The 25,169-nt window shown below is 40.7% G+C and overlaps 1 protein-coding gene across 1 annotated transcript; it reads left to right on the forward strand.

Moving 5' to 3' along the window:
• The first annotated feature begins 6,260 nt into the window (after nt 1-6,260).
• Nucleotides 6,261-15,156, forward strand: LOC128380153 (hyaluronan and proteoglycan link protein 1-like). The gene is made up of 5 exons (XM_053339859.1): nt 6,261-6,363; nt 10,715-10,878; nt 11,521-11,719; nt 13,558-13,860; nt 14,867-15,156. Exons 1-5 carry the CDS (start codon nt 6,261-6,263, stop codon nt 15,154-15,156), a joined length of 1,059 nt encoding a protein of 352 aa, XP_053195834.1.
• Nucleotides 15,157-25,169: the final 10,013 nt, after the last annotated feature.

Consider the following 25,169-nt stretch of genomic DNA (forward strand, 5'->3'; position numbering starts at 1 on the left):
TTCCTTCCTTCTCTCCTAAATTCCTTCCTTCCTTCTCTCCTAAATTCCTCCCTTCCTTCTCTCCTAAATTCCCTCTTCTTTTCATCCTTACTCCTTTCCTTCCTTCCTTCCTTCTGTCCTTCCTTGACCTGAGGACAACAGGAGGGTTAATGGGAAGGTATTTGCTACATTATTAGATATCAAACTATAATGTGTCTGTGTCTCATATCATATCTGAGTTACTACATAGTGAACTATATTTACCCCCCCCCCCCCCCTCCCCATTGTATCTGAGCATCTGAATCCTAGCAGCAGCAGCTCAAAGCATTAAGGCTCCAGTTTATTTTCATTATCGCTCAATCTGACAGTTATTTTCTTTATTATTTTTTTCTCAGTGTCAACAAATTACAAAAAGCTGTGTTTGTATTTAAAGCTGATTTATCTCATTGCTCTGTGCCGTAGAGGGGGGAGGAGGGGAGGGGGGGGGGGGGGGGGGGTTGGGGGGGGGGGGGGGTTGGGGGGGTTTGGGGGGTTTCTTTGGGCCCTGAATTGAAGTAATCTATTGTCCTGGAGAGACCAACAGGACTCCTCCCAATCCCTGCCTGGAGCTGTGGACAGGCCAAAACACACACACACACACACACACACACACACACACACACACACACACACAGAGACACACTCACACACACACACACACACACAGACACACACACACACACACACACACACACACACAGAGACTCACACACAGACACAAACACTCACACACACAGACACAGACTCACACACACATACACACATGGAGACACACTCACACACAGACACACACAGACTCACACTCACACACACACACAGACTCACACTCACACACACACACAGACTCACACTCACACACACACTCACACACACACACACACACACACAGACTCACACTCACACAGACACAGACTCACACACACACACACATGGAGACACACTCACACACAGACACACACACTCTGCTATCCGTGTGTGTTTGTGTATACACACGTGTCGGACACATGTAGATAGAGACAGAAGTGAAGAAACAGTCCTATTGTGATGTTTAACGTGGCAAACTCTTCAGTCAGCGATGTTTTCTTCTCCTTCAGGATCAGTTTAGACTTTATAAATTACTCCAGAGCTAAACAACCACAGATTCATTTCAGCCACGTTAACAAACCTTCATGTGTTCCAGACTTAAAGTACTGCAGTATTATAGTGATGTAGTATGCAGTATTACAGTAAAAGTACTGCAGTATTATGAGTGATGTAGTATGCAGTATTACAGTAAAAGTACTGCAGTATTATGAGTGATGTAGTATGCAGTATTACAGTAAAAGTACTGCAGTACTACTTTATATACAGTTAGCTAGTTTACACTACTTTATATACAGTTAGCTAGTTTATACTACTTTATATACAGTTAGCTAGTTTACGCTACTTTATATACAGTTAGCTAGTTTATACTACTTTATATACAGTTAGCTAGTTTATACTACTTTATATACAGTTAGCTAGTTTACAGTACTTTATATACAGTTAGCTAGTTTACACTACTATATACAGTTAGCTAGTTTATATTACTTTATATACAGTTAGCTAGTTTACACTACTTTATATACAGTTAGCTAGTTTATACTACTTTATATACAGTTAGCTAGTTTAGTCCAGTGGTTCCCAACCTAGGGGTGGGGGCCCCTCCAAAGGGTCAGCAGATAAATGTGAGGGCTGCTGAGATGATTAATGGGAAAGAAGAAAAAACAAAGTTCCGATACACAAATGTGATTTCAGTTTTTGGACTTTTTCTCTAATCTTTGATTTTTGCTGAAATATTGGATCATTTGAACATTTATTGAAATGAAAGCATGTGAGAAGTTTAGAGGGAAGAATCAGTATTTGGTGGAGCTGTTAACAACTCATAGACATCTGAGATGTGAGCCGACTACACACTGCTTTGTGTACCTCTAACTGTACTTTCTGCAGATCTTTTTAATAACCGGCTAAGAGGGAAACCTTCAACATGTTGTTTGAGGACAAATAGGTGACTCACACACAGCTGGCCTATAAAGACACGTTACCCTCCACACAGATGGACGCTGAGGAATTCTGTTGTGTCTGTAAAGGACACATCAACACACACACACACACACACACACACACACACACACACACACACACACACACACACACACACACACACAAACACCGATGATGTGTTAGCCATGTGTCACGGCTCCATCATAAACAGCTGAGTGTGTGTGAGTTAACACCTGCTAATGGAGCTAATGGAGCTTGAAACTGCTCTCCTGCATCATTCCTGCTGCTGCAGCCTCCCTCCCTCCCTGCTTCAGCTTTCTCTGCTCTTTCTTTTTTTTCCTCCCTCTCTTCTCGCTGTATCTCACTGTCTTCATCTCTTCTCCTCTATTCTCATTTCACACATCACCTGCTCTCCTCCAGTCCTGCAGGGAACAGCAGTACAAATCCATTTTAATTGTGTTTAATGCCGAGCTCTGTAATTTGGATTTGTCCGTCCTGGGAGAGATTCTGCCTTTTTTCCTTGTTGAAGGTTTTTTGGGGAGTTTTTTCCTCTTTCACATGAAGGACAGAGGATGTTACAGTATGTTGCTGTACTGACTGTAAAGCCCCTTGAGGCACATTTGTAATATTTGAGCTACACAAATAAAAGTGACCTGAGTTAAATGTTCTGACTCAAAGTTATTCTCCTTTTTAAAAAGGACGTATAACAGCTCCCCTCGCTCCACACACTTATCGCTGCACTCCCCTCCTCCCCTCGTCCTGCTCGGTCCTGGTATGCGTAATGACTATTTTCAGGCAGGGAGGGTGAACTAAGTGATGTGTGTGTGTGTGTGTGTGTGTGTGTGTGTGTGTGTGTGTGTGTGTGTGTGTGTGTGCGCTGCAGAGCTGTTCTGCTGACTGCAGGAGCTCCACCTGGCAGAGGCGGCCGAGGCATCAGCAATTTGGGGATGGAGTGAATGAAGATAAGGGAGGGAGGAGGGGATCAATCTGAATGACTATCACACACACACACACACACAGAGAGAGAGACACACACACACACACACACACACACACACACACACACACACACACACACACACACACACACACACAGTCACACAGTCACACTCAAATGCACACACAAGCCTAAAAAGAAAACAACATAGTATGGAAGTTTGAATCTGCCAATAATAAAAACTTTTCCATTTGTATAGATTCAAATGTGTGTGTGTGTGTGTGTGTGTGTGTGTGTGTGTGTGTGTGTGTGTGTGTGTGTGTGTGTGTGTGTGTGTGTGTGTGTGTGTGTGTGTGTGTGTGTGTGTGTGTGTGTGTGTGTGTGCGCGTGTGTGTGTCTACTCTGTGCTACCTCAGTTTGGGTTTAAACACTTAAAGCTTGAACAGTAAAATAATCTGTTGGTGTAAAGTTAGAAAGAAGTGAGGTTAGCAGCTCCAGGCTACATTAGCTGCTACCAGCATGAGTTGAGTTGCATTGTGGGTAATGTAGGCGCTGGGATTTGACAAGAAAGATGAATGTGTGTGATAAAAAAAAGATGATATCTCTGGTTCTGCTGCAATGATTTTCACCCTTATAATCCCAAAAACTGTCAATCATGAGTATCATCAACACCAATATGAACAAACACAAACTATATGAACTTATAATTTAACTTTATTTAACTATATTTAACATAACACTGTGAATAAATTGATGCTTTTTTACATCACAGGCCTTATTTAACATCATGAGGTTACATCAAACAACACATTTAGCTATATCTTGTAATCTATAATACTAATTCCAGTTATAAAGTGTTATATTTGCTCAGTAAATTATATTAAAATGATTATTTAACTTATTGTTTAACATCTTTTAAATTTCCTTACAACAACTGTTCATGCCTCTAATTTAAATTTTTTTTGGAACATTTTGGATAGTTTAAAGCAGGGGTGTCAAACATGCGGCCCGTGGGCCAGAACCGGTCCCCCAAGGCGTCCAATCCGGCCCACTTTCCTTCCTGTCTTCTTTTCCTTCCTATACCCTCCTGTCATCTGTCCTTCTTTCCTTCCTCCCTTTCTTACTTCTTTCCTTCTTTGTTTCCTTCCCTCCATCCTTCCTTCCTTCCTTCCATCTTTCCTTAATTTTCTTTTCCTTTCTTCCTTGCTTCCTTCCTTCCTTCCTTGTCTTCCTACCTTGTCTTCTTTCCTTCTGTTTCCTTCCCTCTGTCCTTCCATCTTTTCTTCATCTTCTTTTCCTTTCTTCCTTGTCTTTCCTTCCCTCCTTTCTTTTCCTTCCTACCCTCCTGTCATCTGTCCTTCTTTCCTTCCTTCCTTTCTTACTTCTTTTCTTCTGTTTCCTTCCCTCCATCCTTCCTTCCTTCCATCTTTCCTTAACTTTCTTTTCCTTCCTTCCTTCCTTCCTTGTCTTCTTCCCTCGGTCCTTCCTTCCATCTTTTCATCATCTTCTTTTCCTTTCTTCCTTTCCTTCCTTCCTCCCTCCCTCCCTCCCTCCCTCCCTCCCTCCCTTCCTTCCTTCCTTCCTTTTGTCTTTCCTTCCTTCCTATCATTTTTCCCTTCCTCCTTTCCTCCCTTCCATCTTTTCATTGATCCGGCCCACATGAGATCAAATTTGGCTGTAACAGAAATGAGTTTGACCCCTCTGCTTTAAAGGAATCATTAATATAATATCATCTAGCTATATGTGATTTAATCGACTCTTTAATTTATTGGTTCTTGTCAGTTATACAGTTGTACTTGTGTTTCATTGTACTTCCACACAGAACAGAAGCAGGTTTATGGAACAAGCATCAGGGTTTTTTCTTGTTTTGAGCTTTATTTGGAAACTGGGTTCATGGTCTCGAGCCAGCTGGCAGCTCAGCTCACCTGAATCCAGCTGCCAGGAAAACCATCCAGCAACACAGCACGGAAATTAAACTTTCATTAGTCAGCGGAGTGTTTGTCAATTTTCAGTTTTACATACTGAAATTTAGATTAATAGTATAATTATAATTGTATTTTTTTTTTTTTAATTTTTAATATTGGCATCTTTGGACTTCCATAAATTGCATCTCAAGTGGAGGTGAATCCCTGTTTTTTGGGGGGGGGATCAGAATGTGTAGATGTGCTGCAGCGAGGTGTGTGTGTGTGTGTGTGTGTGTGTGAATGAAGCATGAGGTGGGGTGGGGGGGTGTGGGTGGGTGGAGGGGTGACGCTGCACTGTGCCACAGTCCTCCCCCCTCAAGTTGTGGACTGTCAGTGTCATCGGGACATGCTGCCTTCTCGCTCTGTTGGATGACACAGACTATTTACTGCACAGTATGTATTTATATATGTGTGTTTATGTTTATGTGTGTTTACTCTGGTGCTGTGTGCTTGCATGCATGTGTGTGTGTTGCAGTTGTACCATGTATGTGTGTTGCAGCTGTACCATGTGTGTGTGTGTGTGTGTGTAGTCCTCTGTAGCATGTAGCTGCTCATGGGACGTCCAGTATGTGCACAGAGGACAGTGATGCTAATGTGATGAGTCTTCTTGTATTTGTGTCACAACTTTGATTTTTAAACTGTGTGTGTGTGTGTGTTGCAGCTGTACCATGTGTGTGTGTGTATGTGTGTAGTCCTCCGTAGCATGTAGCTGCTCATGGGACGTCCAGTATGTGCACAGAGGACAGTGATGCTAATGTGATGAGTTTTCTTGTATTTGTGTTACAACTTTGATTTTTAAACTGTGTGTGTATGTATGTGTGTATGTATGTATGTGTGTGTGTGTGTGTGTGTGTGTGTGTGTGTGTGTGTGTGTGTGTAGTCCTCTGTAGCATGTAGCTGCTCATGGGACGTCCGGTATGAACACAGAGGACAGTGATGCTGATCTATGTGCTGATTCTATGATGAGTTTGCTTGTATCTGTGTTACAACTTTGATTTTTAAACTGTGTGTGTGTGTGTGTGTGTGTGTGTGTGTGTGTGTGTGTGTGTGTGTGTGTGTGTGTAGATGTCCAGTCATGAGGATGCAGCCTGTTCTGCACTCACACAGTAAAATCAGAGCTCCTCAGAGGCAGAAACAGCACTGCAGATAGAAACACTAGCTTATACTGATCATGCCTGTAATAACCTGAACTTCCTCCGATGTGACTGAACTACTCTTAAAAGGACCTTTTTACTGTACATAACCCCCCCCCCCCACCACCACCACCACCTCCTCTCTCTGTCTCTGCAGTGATCGGACCCCCTCTTTGGTGAGTGAAGATGATTCCTGTGCTGATCTGTGCTTTGATCTCGCTCGGTGTAGCAGACAACTTAGACTCCTTGTATCCTGAGCTGGAGCACTCCAGAACCATCTATGTCGTCGGTGAGTACACAGGCTGGGTTCTCTTTCTGTTTTAGTGCCGAATCACACGAGACCTTTTCTTTTCTTTTGCTGTGTCTTTCGCTGTGTTTCGTTCATGACACTCACTCTGCAGTGTCATTAGTTTCCTCGGTTTATCTCGGTGATAAGGCTGCTATGTGGGCGGGTCATTCGCTCAGCAGGACAGCAGAGTTATCTCATGTGGCTATCAGCACTCACACATGAAAAGTTTCTACATGTCAAGTCTTAAAAAATGTAAGGAAGACACAAGAGATACCTGCAAGATCACCTATTTAACATTTATAATCAGTATATAAGTCGTTAACACACTATAATGTAGCTATAAGCAGATATAAGTGTTTATTAATGTAATCAATAACTGGAGGCTGCTGTATAAACAGAAAGTGAATGACCGTATATTAAAATGATAAAGAACCACTCGCAATGTTAAAAGATAATTGTGTCGTATATAATTGAGTTAAGAGGTGGAGATGATATTTTACCACTTGTGTCTCTGTGATATAGGAAGTTTGATTTGATTCATGTTGTCCTTTTTTACCAAAAAACCACACAACATTTTGTTTCGTACAATAAAAACGACTTATATAATAACTAAAAGGTAACTATTAACTTAAAACTAATGACTAACTAGCAACCAATTATTAACTACACAACTAACTTCCACATTATAACTAAAATAAACTAAAAACTATTAACTAAAAACAAAAGATTAACTGCTAACTAAAAATAGCCAACTAACTCATAAGCTCACCAGTCATTAATAATTAATAATAACTACATAACTAATAGCTAACTACTTGTCAAAAATGAACAGAAGCCACTAACTAACAAACTATTAAGTTAAAACTAAAATAAACTAACTAAAATAGCCAACTTACTAATGTTAACAAACTAACTAACTAACTGACTGACTTTTACATAATAACTAAAAAGTAACAATAATAGCTAACTATTAACCTAAAACCAATGACTAACTGTGAACCTCACTAAGTAACTAACTAGCTAACTGACTAATTAACTAACTATCTAATTGACTAACTGTGAACCTAACTAACTAACTAGCTAACAAACTAACTAGCTAACGAACTAGCTAACAAACTAACTAGCTAACTGACTAACTAACTAGCTAACTAACTGTGAACCTAACTAACTGTGAACCTAACTAGCTAACTAACTAGCTAGCTAACGAACTAACTAGCTAACGAACTAACTCGCTAACTGACTAACTAACTGGCTGACTGACTGACTGAGAACCTAACTAACTAACTAGCTAACAAACAAACTAGCTAACTGACTAACTAATTAGCTAACTAACTAGCTAACTGACTGACTAACTGACTAACTAGCTAACTAACTTCTACATTTAAAAAAAGTAACCATTTACTCACAAACAGTAATAGCTAACTATTAACCTGAAACCAATGACTAACTACAAACCAAAACAACTAAGGAACTAACTAACTAGCTAACTGACTGACTGTCAGAGTTTCAGTGACAGTAAACCTTAAACTCTCTGAACAGAAGACACATTGCCACATCACATATGATGCTGCAGACTGTTAGTGACAGACAGCGCTGTGATGATTCAGGGAGTCCCTTTAGGTGCAGTGTAAAGGAAACGCTCGCTCTCCTTCTGACAAGCACACTTCCACACAGCAGGATCAATGTGCCGTCAGCTGGTTGGTCAGGTGAACTGATAAGCTCAGATGCTTATGCAGCAGAAATGCTGCGGTGGTCTGACAGCGTGGGAGGAGGCAGGGAGTCTGAACACACTGTTACTGATGGAGGTTGAACAGGACGCAGCGGGTTTGACTGAAATGTGGACACGCTGCATCCACACAGTCCCACACACATACTAATGCTCTCACACACACTATTTATATTCTCATTTAAGCTCAAGATGTTCTGCTGGCAGGTTGACAGGCAATAGGACATTTAATAGTTCCAGTGGAGATAATCATTATCGATTCGAAGCAGAGACCACACAGATCCAAGATAATTAGCTGAGATGAACCTGATGTTATCGGGATTGTTTAGTATTTTGGGTGCTTATTCAAAAAGACCTGAACCAGGCCCATACCCACACCTTTCAGACCCAACCCAAGGTCCTTATAGACAAGGTTATATGATTACTTTATATATAAAAAGGCTTTCTCACACCCAAAAAACTAATTATCTGACAACAGCGAATATAGAATAAGACACAGCACCAAACAGAAAGCCTTATAACTGATGAACAATTCCTTTATCCCTCTTTCCATCCAAGCATTGAGCGCACTGGTCCCCCCACCCGTCCCTGGCTTGGACGTATTTATTTATTTGTATTTATTAGTTTTTTTCCCCTTTTATAAATTCATGTTTTTAATTCCAATCAATACATTTGTTGTTGTGTTTTAATCTGTATTCCTGCTGCAGACTACAGTAAGTGCCTTTTTGGGACAAAGAATAAAATGAATCTGAATCTGAGCTGTAGGTTTTAGTGGCAGAACACACACTGCAGTCAACCAGCATGAACACTGCAGCCTCTCAAAGTAATAAATAATCTGTCTGGTTAGGTGAATATGGTCCAGATGAACGGCTTCTCCTGCTGAGCTTCAACAGTCAACAGTCCAAATATTTATAATCCAGAACAGACGGGCACAAAATGATGCTTTTAGGAGTTGTGGAGGAAGGTTGGAGGTTTTTAGAAGGTCATCATGTTTCCTACGAGGCTGCAACTAACTATTATTTTCTTATTATTGACTTAATGTTGCAATTTTTTCGGATTAATTGATTAAACATTTGGTGTATAAAATGAAATGTCCAAAAAAGGGTCAAATACCCATGACAACTTCTCTGCGACCAAGGTGACCTCTTCAGTTGTTTCGCCTGATCAAAAGTTAAAAATCCATAAATATTCAGTTTACTGTGATAAAGAGAAACTGTATATACTGTAAGTCTGAGATGCTGGAACCTGTAACTGTGAAGCATTATTTTTAGCTTAAAAAATGATTAATCGTCAATCAAAATAATTGCCAATAATTTTTCTGGCATTTACTTTATTGACTATTGATTACAATGCAGCAGCCTTCCTCGAATCATTGGGGATTTTAAAAAGCTCCCTCTTTGCAAGTTTTGACTTTATTTCATCCATTACTGATTGTTTGATTGTTAGCTCGGCAGGCTAATGCTAACACATTGGCTACACTCCTGGATCTATTACAAGAACTGGATACAATGCTGCTATTTAGCCTTGCAGCCAATTTCCCCCTAGTGGTCACTCACAGTACTGCAGATAGATAGAGGGCAGAAGGCAGAAAACTACTTCAGTTATTGTAATTTTTGCTTGAAATATTAAAAATCATTTGCTGGTTCTAGCATAAAATGAAATGTGAGGAAAATGTTGCTTTTCTTTGTTTTATTGATTTCGTATCTTTTGGTTTGGATAAAATAAAGCAGTTTAAATAGGTTTTCTTGGATTGTGAGAAAAAGCTGCATTTGTTAGGGACTACTTTCAGTGGCGGATGAATCCACATTTGGTGCTCTAGATAGATAGATAGATAGATAGATAGATGATAGATACTTTATTGTCCCTGAAGGGAAATTTGTCTTTAAGTGCTGAGACAAGCTGCCGCCATAGTTAAAAAGAACAAAGAAAGTAAAAGTAAGGTTGCACATTTGCACAACAATAAATAATACAATGCTACCTGTTTTTTTTGTTTAAGTATATTTTTTGGTATAGTATATTTAGTAGAGAGAGACAGGAAACAGGAGGCAGAGAGGTAGGAATGACATGCAGGATAAGACCACTCGGCTATGCTCAACCCATACAATGCTACCTGTTGCCTCAATAAATACATAAATATAATAAGTACACATATTGCACATTCCCACAAATGTCCATACAAGGTAACAGTAAGGGGACTACACCAATCAGAGCAGAGCATCAACATGACAGTAATGCATACCTCACCCAGTTTACATAATCTTATTTATTATTCTAATGGAGGTAGGGATAAATGAATATTTAAATCTGTTAAAACTTGCATATGGGGGCTCTGTAACATTTGGCAGATGGTAATAGTTGGTATTGGTGATAGTTGGTATTAATATAAGAATCACCCTGCAGCCCAAACCATTGATAGGAGACCTGGAATTACAAACAAGCTCAATTATGACTCTTTATGTCATGAATTTTTGACCCATGGTGGTTTAATATTCATAAAACTTTCCTCAAGCTGATAAATCACAATGTAAAGTCTGTGGGCCGACGAGGCATCACGAAGCAAGAAGTAGATTATTTAAAAGTAACAGTCAGTAATTTTGTGTGTGTAATGTCGTGCCTGTGTTGCAGAGAACGGCCCTCGACTCTCAGTGATGGCAGAACAATCGAAGGTGGTGTCGAGGCGAGGAGGGAACGCCACCTTACCGTGCAAGATTCAAAGGGACCAAACGCTGGCACCCAATCGTAAGATGAGGATCAAGTGGACCAAGCTGACCTCAGACTACCTGAAAGAGGTTAAAGTCTATATTACACATTATAGAGCAGAGGTGTCAAACTCATTTTCATTCAAGGGCCACATACAGCCCAATTTGATCCAATGTGGGCCTGACCATTGGAAGGAAGGAAGGAAGGAAAGAAAAGGGGAAGGACAAGTAGAAGGACAAGTAGAAGGAAGGAAGGAAGGAAGGAAGGAAGGAAGGAAGGAAGGAAGGAAGGAATAAACTCCTTCCTCCCTTTCTTCCTTCTGTCCTTCCTTTCTTCCTTCTGTCCTTCCTTTCTTCTTCTGTCCTTCCTACCTTTCTTCCTTCTTACCTTTCTTCCTTCTATCCTTCCTACCATTCTTCCTTCTGTCCTTCCCTTCTTTCTTCCTTCTGTCCTTCCTCCTTTCTTCCTTCTTCCCTCCTTCCTTTTGCCTGTCTTTCCTTCCTTCCCTTCTTATTTCCTTCCTTCCCTCCATCTTTTTAATGATCCGGCCCACATGAGATCAGATTGGTCTGTATGTGGCCCTTGAATGAAAATGAGTTTGACACCTCTGCTCTAAAAGTAAAGTCAGGAGGCTTTCAACAGTAACTTTATATATGTGAATGTCTTTGTGGACATATTAAATCTTCCAGGACATTTCGATAGCATCTTGACCTCTCTCCATCGTTCTTTAGGTGGACGTTTTTGTCGCCATGGATTTCCACAAAAGGAGTTACGGCAGTTTTCACGGACGAGTCCACCTACAAGGATCCTCTCCGATGGACGCGTCTCTGGTCATCACAGATATCACCCTGGAGGATTATGGGAAATATAAATGTGAAGTCATCGACGGGCTGGAAGACGGAACGACGGTGGTGGCACTTGACCTGGAAGGTGTGATATTTTAGTGTAATGCAGGGGTGTCAAACATGCGGCCCGTGGGCCAGAACCGGCCTGCCGAGAGGTCCAATCCGGCCCAGTGTATTTCTTCCTCTTTTCCTCTCTTCCTTCCTTCCTACCTTTCTTTCTTTCTTCATTCCTTCCGATCTTCCCTTTTCTTTACATCTGTCCTTCTTCCCTTCATTCCTTCCTTTCTTCTGATCTTCCCTTCCTTCCGATCTTCCCTTCCTTCCTTCCTTCCTTTCTTTCCTTCTTGTCTTCTCTTCCTTCCATCTGTCCTTCTTCCCTTCATTCCTTCCTTCCTGCATTCCTTCCGATCTTCCCTCCCTTCCTTCCTTCCGATCTTCTCTTCCTTCCATCTGTCCTTCCTGTATTCTCTTCCTTCTTTTCCTTCCGTCCTTCCTTCCTTTTAGTGATCCGGCCCACATGAGATTAAATTGGACTGTATGTGGCCCTTGAATGAAAATGAGTTTGGCACCTTTGGTGTAATGTCTCTTAAAAATGTCAAAGAATGAGAATGTGTGGCTGTAATGTCTAAAAATAAAAAGACTGTTAAACTGTACCGGACTGTAACGGGCCGCAGTTGGGCTAAAATTAGCAACGTGAGCAGAGAGCGCTCGGGGGAAAGTCAGATGTTCTCTTAACATCGTGTACGTTGGTGTCAGAGCAGCTTCTTTATGTTTGAGAGCAGCCGGAGACATCAGCCATTACTGCCCGAAGTCAAACATGCTGGCACCAGACTGGGACAGGGGAGCAGCTGTGTTTGCACAGTGAGACCTGGTTTTACTTTCACTCATTCAGTTAAACACCAGGATACCAACCTCAGAGGATGAGTCCAGGGTGTCTTACAGTCAGTTTCTTTAGAGGTGGCACAGTTTTGTAAAGTATGAGTTCATTAGGGCTGGGTATAGTTGAAAAAATTATGGTACAAGCACCAATCCAAGTCTCCTTAAAGTGATACTGATACCAGCTGAGTACTTCATTAGATACCCATCATTCTTTTATCGTGTGTAACAGGCGTGTAGTGTAGACTCACTTTAGAGCGTTTAAGTGGCATCTTGGCTGCTGAACTGCAATTGCTTTAAAGATTTGTGTCAGTACGGTACTTTGAGGTCATGAAGAGTACTTTGAGGTCATGAAGTCACAAACAGGTCACTGTTTATTGTGTGTGGATAAAATATCAATTACTTGTACATTTCTATTCTTGAAGTGTAACACAGAGGATATGCTCATGTTTATTATGGGCCTTTTCCACTACACAGTTCCAGCACGACTCGACTCGGTTTTTTTGCGTCTCCACTAGGGATAATACCTGGTACCTGGTACTTTTTTAGTATCTGCTCTGCTGAGGTTCCAAGCGAGCCGAGCCGATACTAAAATATGACGTCATCAGACTGCCGGCCACCCTGCCGGATTGGTCAGAAGAGTTGTCGCTGGAAGAGTCATGAGCCGTCCCACACAAGAATCAAACCCGCCATTTTTAAATACCAGCAACAGCGTTACAGCCATACAGCTCAATTTTCTTGCTTTGTGTGTGACAGAAAGACACATACAGCAGCAAGTACACCATCGCCTCCATGTCCTCCATTGTTTATGTGTTTGTGTCGCGTATAAAACGAAGTCACAGCAGTTTCGCTGAGCCGTTGCTATGACGACCCCGCCCACGTTGAGTAGGTACCTTTTTGTAATGGAAAAGGTCGTTCCTGGAACCGTGTTGAGTCGAGCCGAGTAGTGCTGGAACTGTGTAGTGGAAAAGCGCCATTAGTCAGCTAAGTACATTTCTAAATGGAACACATGTTAACCCCTATTCTGCTCTCTTTTTCTACATGTAGGTGTTCTCTTCCCATACTTCCCACGTCTGGGTCGCTACAACCTCAATTTCTACGACGCGGAGCGGGCGTGTCGTTCCCAGGACGCCATCGTAGCGTCCTTCGACCAGCTGTATGACGCCTGGCGAGGAGGATTGGACTGGTGCAATGCCGGCTGGCTGAATGACGGCTCGGTCCAGTATCCCATCACCACCCCCAGAGAACCCTGCGGAGGCAAGAACACGGTGCCGGGCATCCGAAACTACGGCGTGAGAGACAAAGACAAGAACCAGTACGACGTGTTCTGCTTCACCTCACACTACAAAGGTGAGGACATTATACCCGTGTGTGTGTGTGTGTGTGTGTGTGTGTGTGTGTTTAAGCCTTTATTTAAGGTTCCTCCTAAAGACAACAGTCCAATAAAAACCAGCAGACTGATGGATCAGGCCATAAAAAACAGTTGCTAATAGAAGTAAAGCTTTGCAGTCGGCTTCACAACTAGCAAGAGAAAGCTTTATGTTTCCAGACTTCCTTTTAAGATTTTTGGTTAAAAATGTGGTTGTATTTTCACCAACAGCATTGTTTTATGTGCAAACAGAGATTTCCAGAGATTTGAAATGCATTACAAATGGAAAGTAAAGGTAAACTAAAAGGAAAGTGAAGCTCATTGAATTTTCTCTTGAATTTACTACCAGCGTGTTTAATGGTTGGCTGTGATTGGAAAATTGTTAACATAAAGTACACAAAAAATAGGACATTCTTTTATTTTTTGGGGTGTTTCTTTGCCCTTATTATTGGACAGTCAGGCCAACAGGAAACAAGGGGAAAGAGAGATGGTTATGACATGTAACCAAGGTTCCTTGCCAGACTCGAACCAGGGACTTTGTGGGTACATGGGATGTATGTGGCTGTAACAACTCCCTCCAAAAATGGACATTCTTATATTTTACATTTTTCACTTTCACTATTTTACAAAACATGGCTGCACATGTAGATATATTTATAAGATGTTTCATATGACTCTTTAATTTGCAGTTTGCATGCAGGAAGTATTTTAATGTTGGTAAAGGACAGCAATATGAATTTCAACAACCTGACAGCAGGATTATGGAGTTAGTCCACCTTCAAGTCTAAATGTCTGTTGACCTGATATTAATGATTTTTTCTGTGGATATTGATTGTTTCCAAAGAATGGAACTTAATTTTGGTTATAACCTTTCATCTTTCCTTTAGCACCACTGTCACGTTATGAATTCCAGTTGTTTTGACTGTTTTTTTATAGTTTTGCCTTCATGTGTTTTTGTGCTTATCGTCCTTTCTTCTGTCTTCCCAGGTCGGTTCTACTACCTGATCCACCCCTCCAAGCTGACCTACGACGAGGCGGTCAGTGCTTGTCAAAAAGACGGCGCTCAGATCGCTAAGGTTGGCCAGATGTACGCCGCCTGGAAGCTACTGGGCTTCGACCGCTGCGACGCCGGCTGGTTGGCCGACGGCAGCGTCCGTTATCCCATCGCCAACCCGCGCCGACGCTGCAGTCCCACAGAAGCCGCCGTGAGGTTCAGCGGCTTCCCCGACAAAAAGCACAAGCTGTACGGAGTTTACTGCTTCAAGGGCAACAACTGAGCTGCAAACACATACTGACAACCTGCAGACACACACATACACACACATTAGCATGCACACACACACACACACACAAAAACACACACACTAGTGAACACACTAGTGGAGTGAAAAAGAGACAGAGGAGGTATGAAGAAACACATTCAAACTGTGATGCTTAATTTCATGGAAACATTAAGACAGAGTCATGTTGTTGCTTTGTAATCTGGGACCTGATATTCTACAAGGGATAGTTTACACATATTTAAGGTTCATATTATTTAATCAATGCCTTTTGGGGGGGTTGGAGGGGAGGGGGATTATTGTGTGGGAGGGGTTGAGGGTTGGAAGATATCACACAGCCACAACAATACGGTCAATCAAGAACGAACTGGGCACGAAACAAGGAGCGACACATCCGAGCTGAGAGTTTTGTGGTTGGACTGATACTTTTTGGGCACTTATCTAAGTTTTTTTTGTTCAGGACCTGGAACAACAACGAAAGCCATGAAAACACCGCCGAAAACACACGGAAAAGGAAGATTAGATTAGATCTGACCTGTGATACTAAACCGATCTTTGCTGTCCAAACTTTACAAGGTGCTACGACTGGTAGTTTGTACTTTCATCATACCGTCCAGTATTTTACGTTTTTATACCAATGTGTCAGTCTCGTCACCAAAATGAGTAAGAAATAGGAAAAATCCAACTGTTAGCATTGTTTATGTTTTCTAAGTACGTAGAATGTGATTATCTAGAAATCTGTTAATGACTATTTTTTGATATATAGTAATATTTACGATTTATTATTTTTTGTCTTTTTGGCCAAACTGTCTATCCAAGTCTCTTTGGTTTACATAAAAACATAGAACAAGAACTCCACAAGCCTAAAAAATAATAAAATAAAAAAGATGTGAAATTTTGCACTGAACATATAGAAGATGCCAAGAGGGGGCAAACAGTAGTTCAGCCTATGCAGCAGTAGAAAAAAAAATGCCTGGCATCAATAAAAGCAGTTCTGTGCTGGAGAGTGTTGTTACTCTGCAGTTTTACAGCTAATTAGACCTCGTGGCTGCATCTCTGTTTGGCTTGAACTTAGACTCCAGAGCATGACTTAGCTTCTACAGGCACACAGTGTAGATCCACACACACACACAAACACTATCTATCTAGCGCCTTGATAAACTGCTATTTTTGATACTACATAGTTTCTTATAGTGAATGATTAGAGCCAGGAATAGCCCCAATCTGTGACCTCAGCCCTCCTTCACAGGCTTTCTTGCTCCACTCTGCTTTTCCTCTCTGCTGGCTGAGCTGGCAGCAGCAGCAGCAGCGGCCAACACAGTGGGTGGACATTTGGAATTTAAAGGACCAGTGTGAAAAATGTAGTGGCATCGAGCAGAACAGACTCAGCAGAAATTAGGGCTGGGTATTGTTTAAATAATGACAACACCTGTACCAATCCTTTAAAGTGATACTGATACCAATTGAATACTTCATTGGATACCCATCATATGAATATTCCACACTTCTCCACATCTAAATGATTGGATTTTTACACAAATGCATTTTCAAAGTCTTCAAATTATTAATATGATGTGAGCAAGTCCATACAAATAGTCATATCTTCTAATTCTGGGTGCAAAAAGGATTGATTGCAGGTATAATTTTGGTCAATACCTTAAAAAGGTATTGAGTACTGATACCCAGCCCCAGCAGAAATGGAGTATAATATTCATAAATATATTTTAATTAATGTCTAATCAACTGATAATAAGAATAAGTGTTTCTGTTAGCTTAGAATGAGCCCTTTATATTTACACAGGGAGCGGGCCCTCTTCCACGCAGCCCACCATGTTTGTACAGTAGCCCAGAAAGGACACCCCGAACGCTGGCTCTAGAGGGGCTTTTACGTTTGATGCTAGTTTCGTAGCCACTGTTGGTTCTCTTACATGGTCGGTCATGTCCTTTTTAGCGTAACAAAAAAGTGACTAGACTAAATAAAACTAAGAATTACCTATGAAAAAGATCTAAGATATATAAAAAAGATCTAAGATATATAGCAAGGGATCAAAACTTAATGAATATTTCAACATAATGGAATTAAACATTGTATGTAGATGAGATTTAACAGCATCTTGAGTTTCAGAAACGTAGCTGAGCCGGTAACGTTAGCAAACATTAACAATAAAAAAAACTAAATGCATCTACAGTAAGCTAACGTTAACAACACAATCGAGGGCTGTAGAGCTAACATTTCTGTTACTTTCTGTTAGTTATCAGTGTGAATGAATGCAGGATTAACGTCAGCGGTCAAACATCTAAAATCTTCTGCTTGATGTTTTGCTAACGGGATTGTTTTGCATTAATGTTATCTGACGTTTTGACTGCTAGCGTAAAGATAAACACGTGGGCGTCTCTGTATAAACCATGGATGTATTAAAAGAGCTGATATGGTGCTGATATTCAGTCTGGCTGCCAATTTATTACAACAAAAGAAATAAACTGTTTTGGCTTATTGGCTTGGCAAGCAATCACCATTACAATGGGCGCCATCTGATATCTAGTTCTCACGTCTTAATATTAATACATCTAATGCAGCCATGGTTTAAATAGCCAGAGGGTTAGATAGCTGTATTCCTGTGGAGTTACTGGTGGGTGCTATAAACAGGTACACAATGCCTTTTCTGCCAACACCTGTAACCATGACAACTACACATGAAAGATGGCAGCAGCTCTAGTTTGAGAAAGCTACAACGTCGTGAGTATAATTACACTGAAGTTTAACTTTTGACGGAAAAGACAGTTTAGTCTCATTTTTATGTTAAACCAACAATAACCAAATAATTCAAATGTGACTAAGACTCAATCCTTCTATGCAGACTGTACTCCAACACCTGTGAGATAACGAAAAAACCCATTTTAAGATAATACCTGACTGCAGGAATAATAAAAAACAACCTTTGGACTTTTCTCCTGAGGTTTACGTGGAGAAAGTTTTGCGAGTGATGTACGGAGAGCTGAGGTCACAGTTGGGATTGAAGCCGGTCTTCCTGGCAGCGACTGGCTAACTGATCGCTATCTGAAGTTTTGCAGGACTCAGCTCTGCACCAGCCGACCTGTCTCTGGGTGTCCTGAGTGCAGACGCAGCAGGCGGTCGGCCAGCCTGCACCAGCCTGCTGAATGAGACAGAAATACAATACATCCAAAAATACCAGTAATTCCTGCATGGAGGCACTAAGGGCTTCTTCCATGTAAGGGTATCATCCAGTAAACGGTGCACATTGATCAAGTGTAAGCTCACTAAGCACAGTCCCAGCTGGCCCCCAGACACTGGTTTAGGTCATCCACTCGGGCTGAGGTAGAGTTAGTTTTACTTGGCTCCACCTTTGACAAGCCACTGAGTCCTGCTACACTTATCACTGAACAACAGACTGGTGGAAATAGCTTTCAGTTCAATTCTGGTTTGACAAAAACAGCTGTGAAATGAACACAGCACTGAAGAGATTTGTTCCTCTTGTATTATTTTCAGTTATTGTAAACGAATTACAAACGATGTTAAGTGTCAGTTTGTTAAAGGAATAGTTTGACATTTTTGGGAAGTGCAAATGAACTCTCAGTAAACCCACAACTTGTCATCTTGATGAGTCAAATTTAGAGGTGCTGGTGGGTGTTGTTTTGTTTTTGTACTTTGGATAGAGCCAGACTATTTATGCCCCCCCCCCCCCCTGCTTCTAGCCTTAATGCTAAGCTAAGCCTAGCCCCATTTTGTGCCTGATATGTATTAGCATACATTCGGGTCACAGAGGTAAAAGGAATGAAGATAATTAAACTAGCAATGCGTTTAAAACTCACTAAGTCTTCTAAAAACTCTTCAGACTCATCTAACCATCCAGGATGAAAATATTCTGTTCATTGCACAATAAAAAAGACTTTTAACTCGTTCCTCGTGTTGCGACTTCTTAGTTTTGATTTGGAAACAGAAGCACAGGGGAAGAAGCTTCGGGGAACTCGGTTAAAATCATCATTTAGTGGATAGAATATTTTGTATGAAGTGTTTTAAATGACCTTCTGGATTCTCCAAACATCTAGTTAATAAGCTTTTCTCTGTGATCTGAATGTGTGCTAATCTAAGCTAAGCTAATTTTGTGCAGGTGTGAGAGTGGTATCAATGTTTTCATCAAACTCTCAGCAAGGAAGTGAAGAGGGATCTCCCAATATTCCCAAAAGTGTCAAACTATCCATGTAAAGGATTTAAAAGAAACAAATCAAATGATATATTGCCTTTTCTTTTGTGTATTGTCTGACTAACTGTCTTCATCAGGAGCCTTGTTAATAACTGCAGCATACAAGGAAAACTTTAGGGACCCAAAGACAAAAGGACAATAAAAACAGTACCTAAGCCATGACTCTGCCTCCGTCTCTTTTCCCACAGGCGCCTCTGACTTCAGCTATTATCTCAAATACATCACGACAACTCATGAGCAATCACACTGCAGTTTGAGAAAGAAAAATATAAGTCAGCAGAGTTCACGTCGGACCGAGCCGGGCTCTGTAATTGACTTTTTTTTGTTGTTTTTTAAGGCGGCTGTTTGCAGAGAGGTTTGCCAGGTAGTTCCTGAGTAATGCAGTAATGTGCTCACCGTGTTTCCAAAGGGAGGGGTCGCCTCTGACACAAATGTTTTTCTTGACAGAAACACCAAGACCATTCATGGAGCTACTTTCACTTGATTTCGTAACTGTAAGGCAGAAAAAGCACGGCACTGTTTTAGGAACCGAGCGTTGAGATGTTGGTGACGTGTTCTCTGGTTCTTTGCTTGTTTGAAGGCTGCCACAGGTGTTTGGGCACCTTTTAATTAGCAGTCGTTAATTCTGAATGAAGAAAATGAATACAATACGTTTATTTTATATCTTTTGCAATATTACAAAACTACATGGAAGCACCAAGTTTGTCCTTTTTATACCAACCACTCTACTTTTTTTTTTTAGGACGTTCAACATATTTACTCAAACTCAGAGTCCGTGCCATCTGTTTACAATTTAATTGGATGATGGCTGCATAATAAACACAGTCTGTGACAGTCTGTATTTTTTATTTCCAGTATGAGACGAAACACTGAATTGATCTACGAGTACAGTGTGTGTATCCAAAGCCTGATATATCTCATTTCTCTGTGCCACAGATCTTCATTATTGTCCAAAAAACATTAAAAACACATCAACGAGTCACACGGCTGAACTCAATGACATGTTCCTTCATCAATACTCAGTAAAGAACAATGCCATGATGGAGAGGCACTGCTCTGCAAACCTAGAATATCTCATAGTTAAAGTGTAGATCTTTCTATCTGAGCAGTTTCCATCCAGACATCAGGATGCTAATGCTAAGCTAATAATGAAGGTATAACAAGCTGTCAGACTACACACCCAGCTGAGGCCAAGACCTTTTGTACGTATAGACAAGGCTGGATTAAGATTCAGAGGCGCCCCCCCCCCCCCCCACACACACACAGACAACGAGTGTAGATTAGACTAATTGTGGATGTAGTAGTTGTTGGAAACTCCTGAACTTGCACAGGATTCAACACAAGACTCTCAGCACATGCAGTGTGTGTGTGTGTGTGTGTGTGTGTGTGTGTGTGTGTGTATTATCAAAACAGTCTACACTCAGATATGCAGAAACACTTCAAAGAATAGCAAACAACCTGTTTTTAGAATCTCCACAATATCAAACATCCCAACAACTAATGTTTTCCGAGTCATACAAAAACCAATGCACATTAACAACACACACACACACACACACACATATATATATATATTAGAGTAGCTCCCTTATGCAATGAACCTTTCTCCTAGTAGCAAACTCCTCCACAGCATCTCTAAAGTCCAGGTCTCTAACAGGTTCAGACTCTGTTGCCAGTAGTGATAAAGGACTTCCGGCTCATTTTTGATTCTCCCCAAATGAGAAAATGAGCTCTCCCCCTCACAGTTTGTCACCGGAAACGTGAGGAACATCCTCAAAGCCACATAAACATTAGGGAAGACTAACTGCAGGCCAAACTTCTGGTTTTCAGCATGTTTGAGGGTGACTTGTCTGTTTCAGCCAACATGAAGGACCGGAACTACAGACACTTTAAGCACGCTGTTCCGTCCACGGGACGGACCGGAAGTTGGGAGGTAGCCACAAGTTCTTCTGAATGTTTTAAACACCAACCCTTAAACATATATATTCATGCCGTACATTGTTAGAAAGCTTAGATTCTCCTGATTCATTCAAGACCACTCACCAATTATATGGTTGCTCACAGCTGTAATAGTATTAGCGGTTAGCTCGGCTAGCCACTCAGCTAAAGTAAGAAAAGCTATAATGCTACATACCTTCAAAGTCTTCCCTTTATCCACAACGATCATCTTATGACTCAGGACTTTCTGTACAGCTCGCCAAGTATCCATTCTGCTGAAATATGAAATCCGTTTCCTTCTAACCGGAATACTTTCCTCAATATGTCAACATGTATTTAGTCCAACACGTAACACGGAACAAACCATAGACGGTCCCTTCTACGTCATTTCCTGACCTGCACGCGCATCTGTGGGACACGTGACTGTTCTGTTTACGTCCTTGAGCTCCTCCTGTTTCATGAGACACCACACACCAGCCAATCAGTGTTTAGGATTAGGCAGCACATGTCTCCAAAGCCAATGATTGATAATAGGTGCGTGTATTAAGAGATTAATGAGGTCTACTCACAAAAAAAAAAAAAAAACACTATGTGACGGAGGCCTCTGAGAGCTCGAGGCCCCCCGGAGCTCGAGGCCCAGATTGCATATAGATAGAGGCATTTGATCATTAAGGGTCAGAATAAATGTCTTGTGGTTGCAGTGTGTCCTCTCTTGGGCCTTGAAACTAGATAAATTAGATAAACTTACGAGACTATGATAAGTGTGATTTGAGTTGTTTTGTTGTAAGTTCATGAGCCCCCCCCCCCCAAAAAAAAGTGCTTCTAGTTGAAGAAACTGATTTTTTCCTGCTGAACACAACATGAATACTGGACCACAACTTTCCTCCTTCAGCAGATCAATGTGAAAAGAAACTCTGCACATAAATCTCCACAGAGAAGCACAGAGGAAGGAAGGACAGACAGAGGAAAGGAGGAAGGAAACAAGGAAGGAAAGAAGGACAGAGAAAAGAAGGAGAAAGGAAGGAAGGAAAGGAGGAAGGAAAGGAGGGAGGAAAGAATGAACAGTCAAAACAGACGGGGTCCATTTGACCTGGGAGGACGACAGGAAGGTTAAATTTGAGACACATTGTTGGTTTTGCTCTTATCGTTCTGATCTTCTTGAAATAATAAAAACACAGACTATAACAGCAGCTTTATCTTTTAAATAAAGATACGAAATTAAACAGCACAGACGGGACATGTTGAGTTTTAATAGTTCCTATTATTGCACACACAGCTGACAATGACACCAGGATGACGGACGCTCACAGTAACACAAACAAGGATGATTACATAAAAGCTCATAAAAGCCACAGATACAGTAAAACCCCCAAAAACCCCCACATGGAGTAGAAAAGCCATAAAATGCATATACACTGACAACAATATATATATAAAAAAAAGGAGAATGTATGAAGAATGTATGACGAAAAAATGCATAAAAAAATCTTATCTTTGCCATGTTTCCTTTGACGCACTCACATTTCACATATTTCCCTTATTTTTGTTGGATTTTGTAAAAACAACAGATTCCAGATCTGTAGTAAAACATCTACTGTTCCTCTGTCTGATACCCCCTTTCCCACCGAGCTGGAGCCGGTGCTGGTTCGGAGCTAGTGCTAGAGCCAGTGCTCAGTTGGTGCTAATAACGTAGCCTTTGCAGCACTTCCATGATTCACCAGTGAGAGGCAGCAACATGGCACAAGGCATCTAGCCTGCCGGAAACGAAGAAGAAGAAGAAGAAGAAGAAGACAGCTCTGGCAAAAAAATGATAAAAATAGTATTTTTAATCAACAAATCTTTAACCCTCTGTAAATGACACGCTAGTCAGCTAATAAACGTTAGCCCCCCTAGCCAGCTAATAAACGTTAGCCCTGCTAGCCGGCTAATAAACTTTAACCCCGCTAGCCGGCTAATAAACATTAGCAACGCCCCCAGTCCGCTGACATAATCGGTTCTTGCTTTAGACCAGCAAAGAGTTGGTACTCGCTCTGGCTACAGTTCTGAGGCTTGAGGCTGGAGCTTTGGTGGTGGAAAAGCAAAGAACCAGCGCTTAGTCAGGCTCTGGCTCCGAACCAGCACCAGCTCCAGCTCGGTGGAAAAGGGGTCTGAGAACGCTCCCAAAATTTAACTCAGTGTTGCAAAAAAATGTGTAAAATAATAATCAGGAGTATTTTGGCGTTGAAAACAGTCATAATAAAATAAAAAAAAACCCAACAGATGTTTTCTCTGCAAGAAACAACGAATCTGTAAACAGCGAGGAAGTCATCATTAACAGAATCACTTCAGTTCCAATGACCTTTATTTAATATCACAGTCCATTCATAGTTTAAAGTATACAATAAGTTAAATTCATTCCATATGGCTTCATATAGTATCTATGTTATATATATATATATATATTTTTATATATATATACTATGATTAATAGCCGCAGCACACTCTCCACACATTCATAATAATCCATATTTTAATCTGTGTGCTGCTCTGTAATCTCACCTCTCCCTTTTAAAAAAAACCTTTTCTCTGTTTAAAACATTTTGTACAAAAATCTACATGGGAAATCAAACCGGGTCATTATTATTTATAACAAGCAGCACAGACTGAAAATGTTCCATGATAATAATTTAAAGGGATGAATTCATGCTCTTTGAAGTCTAATATTGCTTATTATCTAAATACTGCTGGGTCCTGTTAAATACGGTGCAGCTAATCCAGGCTAACGAAATGCTATCAGGCCTACGAGATGTTATCAGGCTAACGAAATGCTATCAGGCTAACGAAATGTTATCAGGCTAACAAATTGCTATCAGGCTAACAAAATGTTATCAGGCTATCAAAAGCTATCAGGCAAACGAGATGTTATCAGGCTAACGAAATGCTATCAGGTTAAAATCATGCTGTTAATTCTAATACGGCTAACGCAGCTCATTAAACACTGTTAGAGGTTTAATTTGTTCACCTTAAATGAAGTAATCTTGAATCTTGTTGAATGTAAATCGAATATTCACTCTCTTTTAAGTCTGTTTTTACTCTCTACCAACTCCTGAGGAGAATATCTGGCTCTTTATCTGCTTTGTTTACAGCTTTTTCTCTGAAAACGACGCTATGAGAGCACAGAGTAAAACCAAAACAGTAAAGTTGCAGCCAGACAGCTAAACAATGAGCTGAAACTCAACTATAAAGCTCCGTAAAGCCGAGAGGAGCTCTCTGATATCAGTCAACTGTTGCCAGATAAGAAATGTTAAAGTATTGTACCAGAAGCTAATAATTATCGTATGCAAATAATAACCAATAAATTACGAGAGCTCTGAGAGTCAACCGGCTAAACAATGAGCTGAAACATCCGTTAACTTAACGCAGCTCACTCATTCATCTGAATGGGGGCAGAGCTGCTATCAAATTTCCGTAAACTTAACTTTTTATGTCTTATTCTCTTAATTTTCTTTCCAATTTATCACTTTTAACTGTATTTATTTTGTCATGTGTTGCTTTTATATTCTTTCTTGATGCAATTTTATGTTTTAAGTAAAGCACTTTGAATTGCCTTGTTGTTAAAATGTACTATATGAATAAATTTGCCTTGTCTATCATTGGTAAAAATATGAGAATAATCAACAACTTTTTTCTGAAATCTTAATTTTAACACTAAATTATAGTTAAATGACTTAATAACAGAAACGACATTAAAAAAAGCAGTTTAAACACTCAGCATTTATACTTTTTAACCCGACTCATTAACAGTTAATTAGCCTGATATCATATTAGCCTGGATTAAACAGGGGTTTGGACTGATATATAAAACATTTT

The sequence above is a fragment of the Scomber japonicus genome, chromosome 19 (assembly GCF_027409825.1).
Source record: "Scomber japonicus isolate fScoJap1 chromosome 19, fScoJap1.pri, whole genome shotgun sequence".
Classification (NCBI taxonomy): Eukaryota; Metazoa; Chordata; class Actinopteri; order Scombriformes; family Scombridae; genus Scomber; species Scomber japonicus.

Excerpts from the sequence above, each read along its gene's own strand:
- LOC128380153 (XM_053339859.1), top strand. The coding sequence starts at position 6,261 with ATGATTCCTGTGCTGATCTGTGCTTTGATCTCGCTCGGTGTAGCAGAC. Across the intron at positions 6,364-10,714 it reads CAGAACCATCTATGTCGTCG|AGAACGGCCCTCGACTCTCA; the intron begins GTGAGTACACAG and ends CCTGTGTTGCAG. Across the intron at positions 10,879-11,520 it reads CCTCAGACTACCTGAAAGAG|GTGGACGTTTTTGTCGCCAT; the intron begins GTTAAAGTCTAT and ends ATCGTTCTTTAG.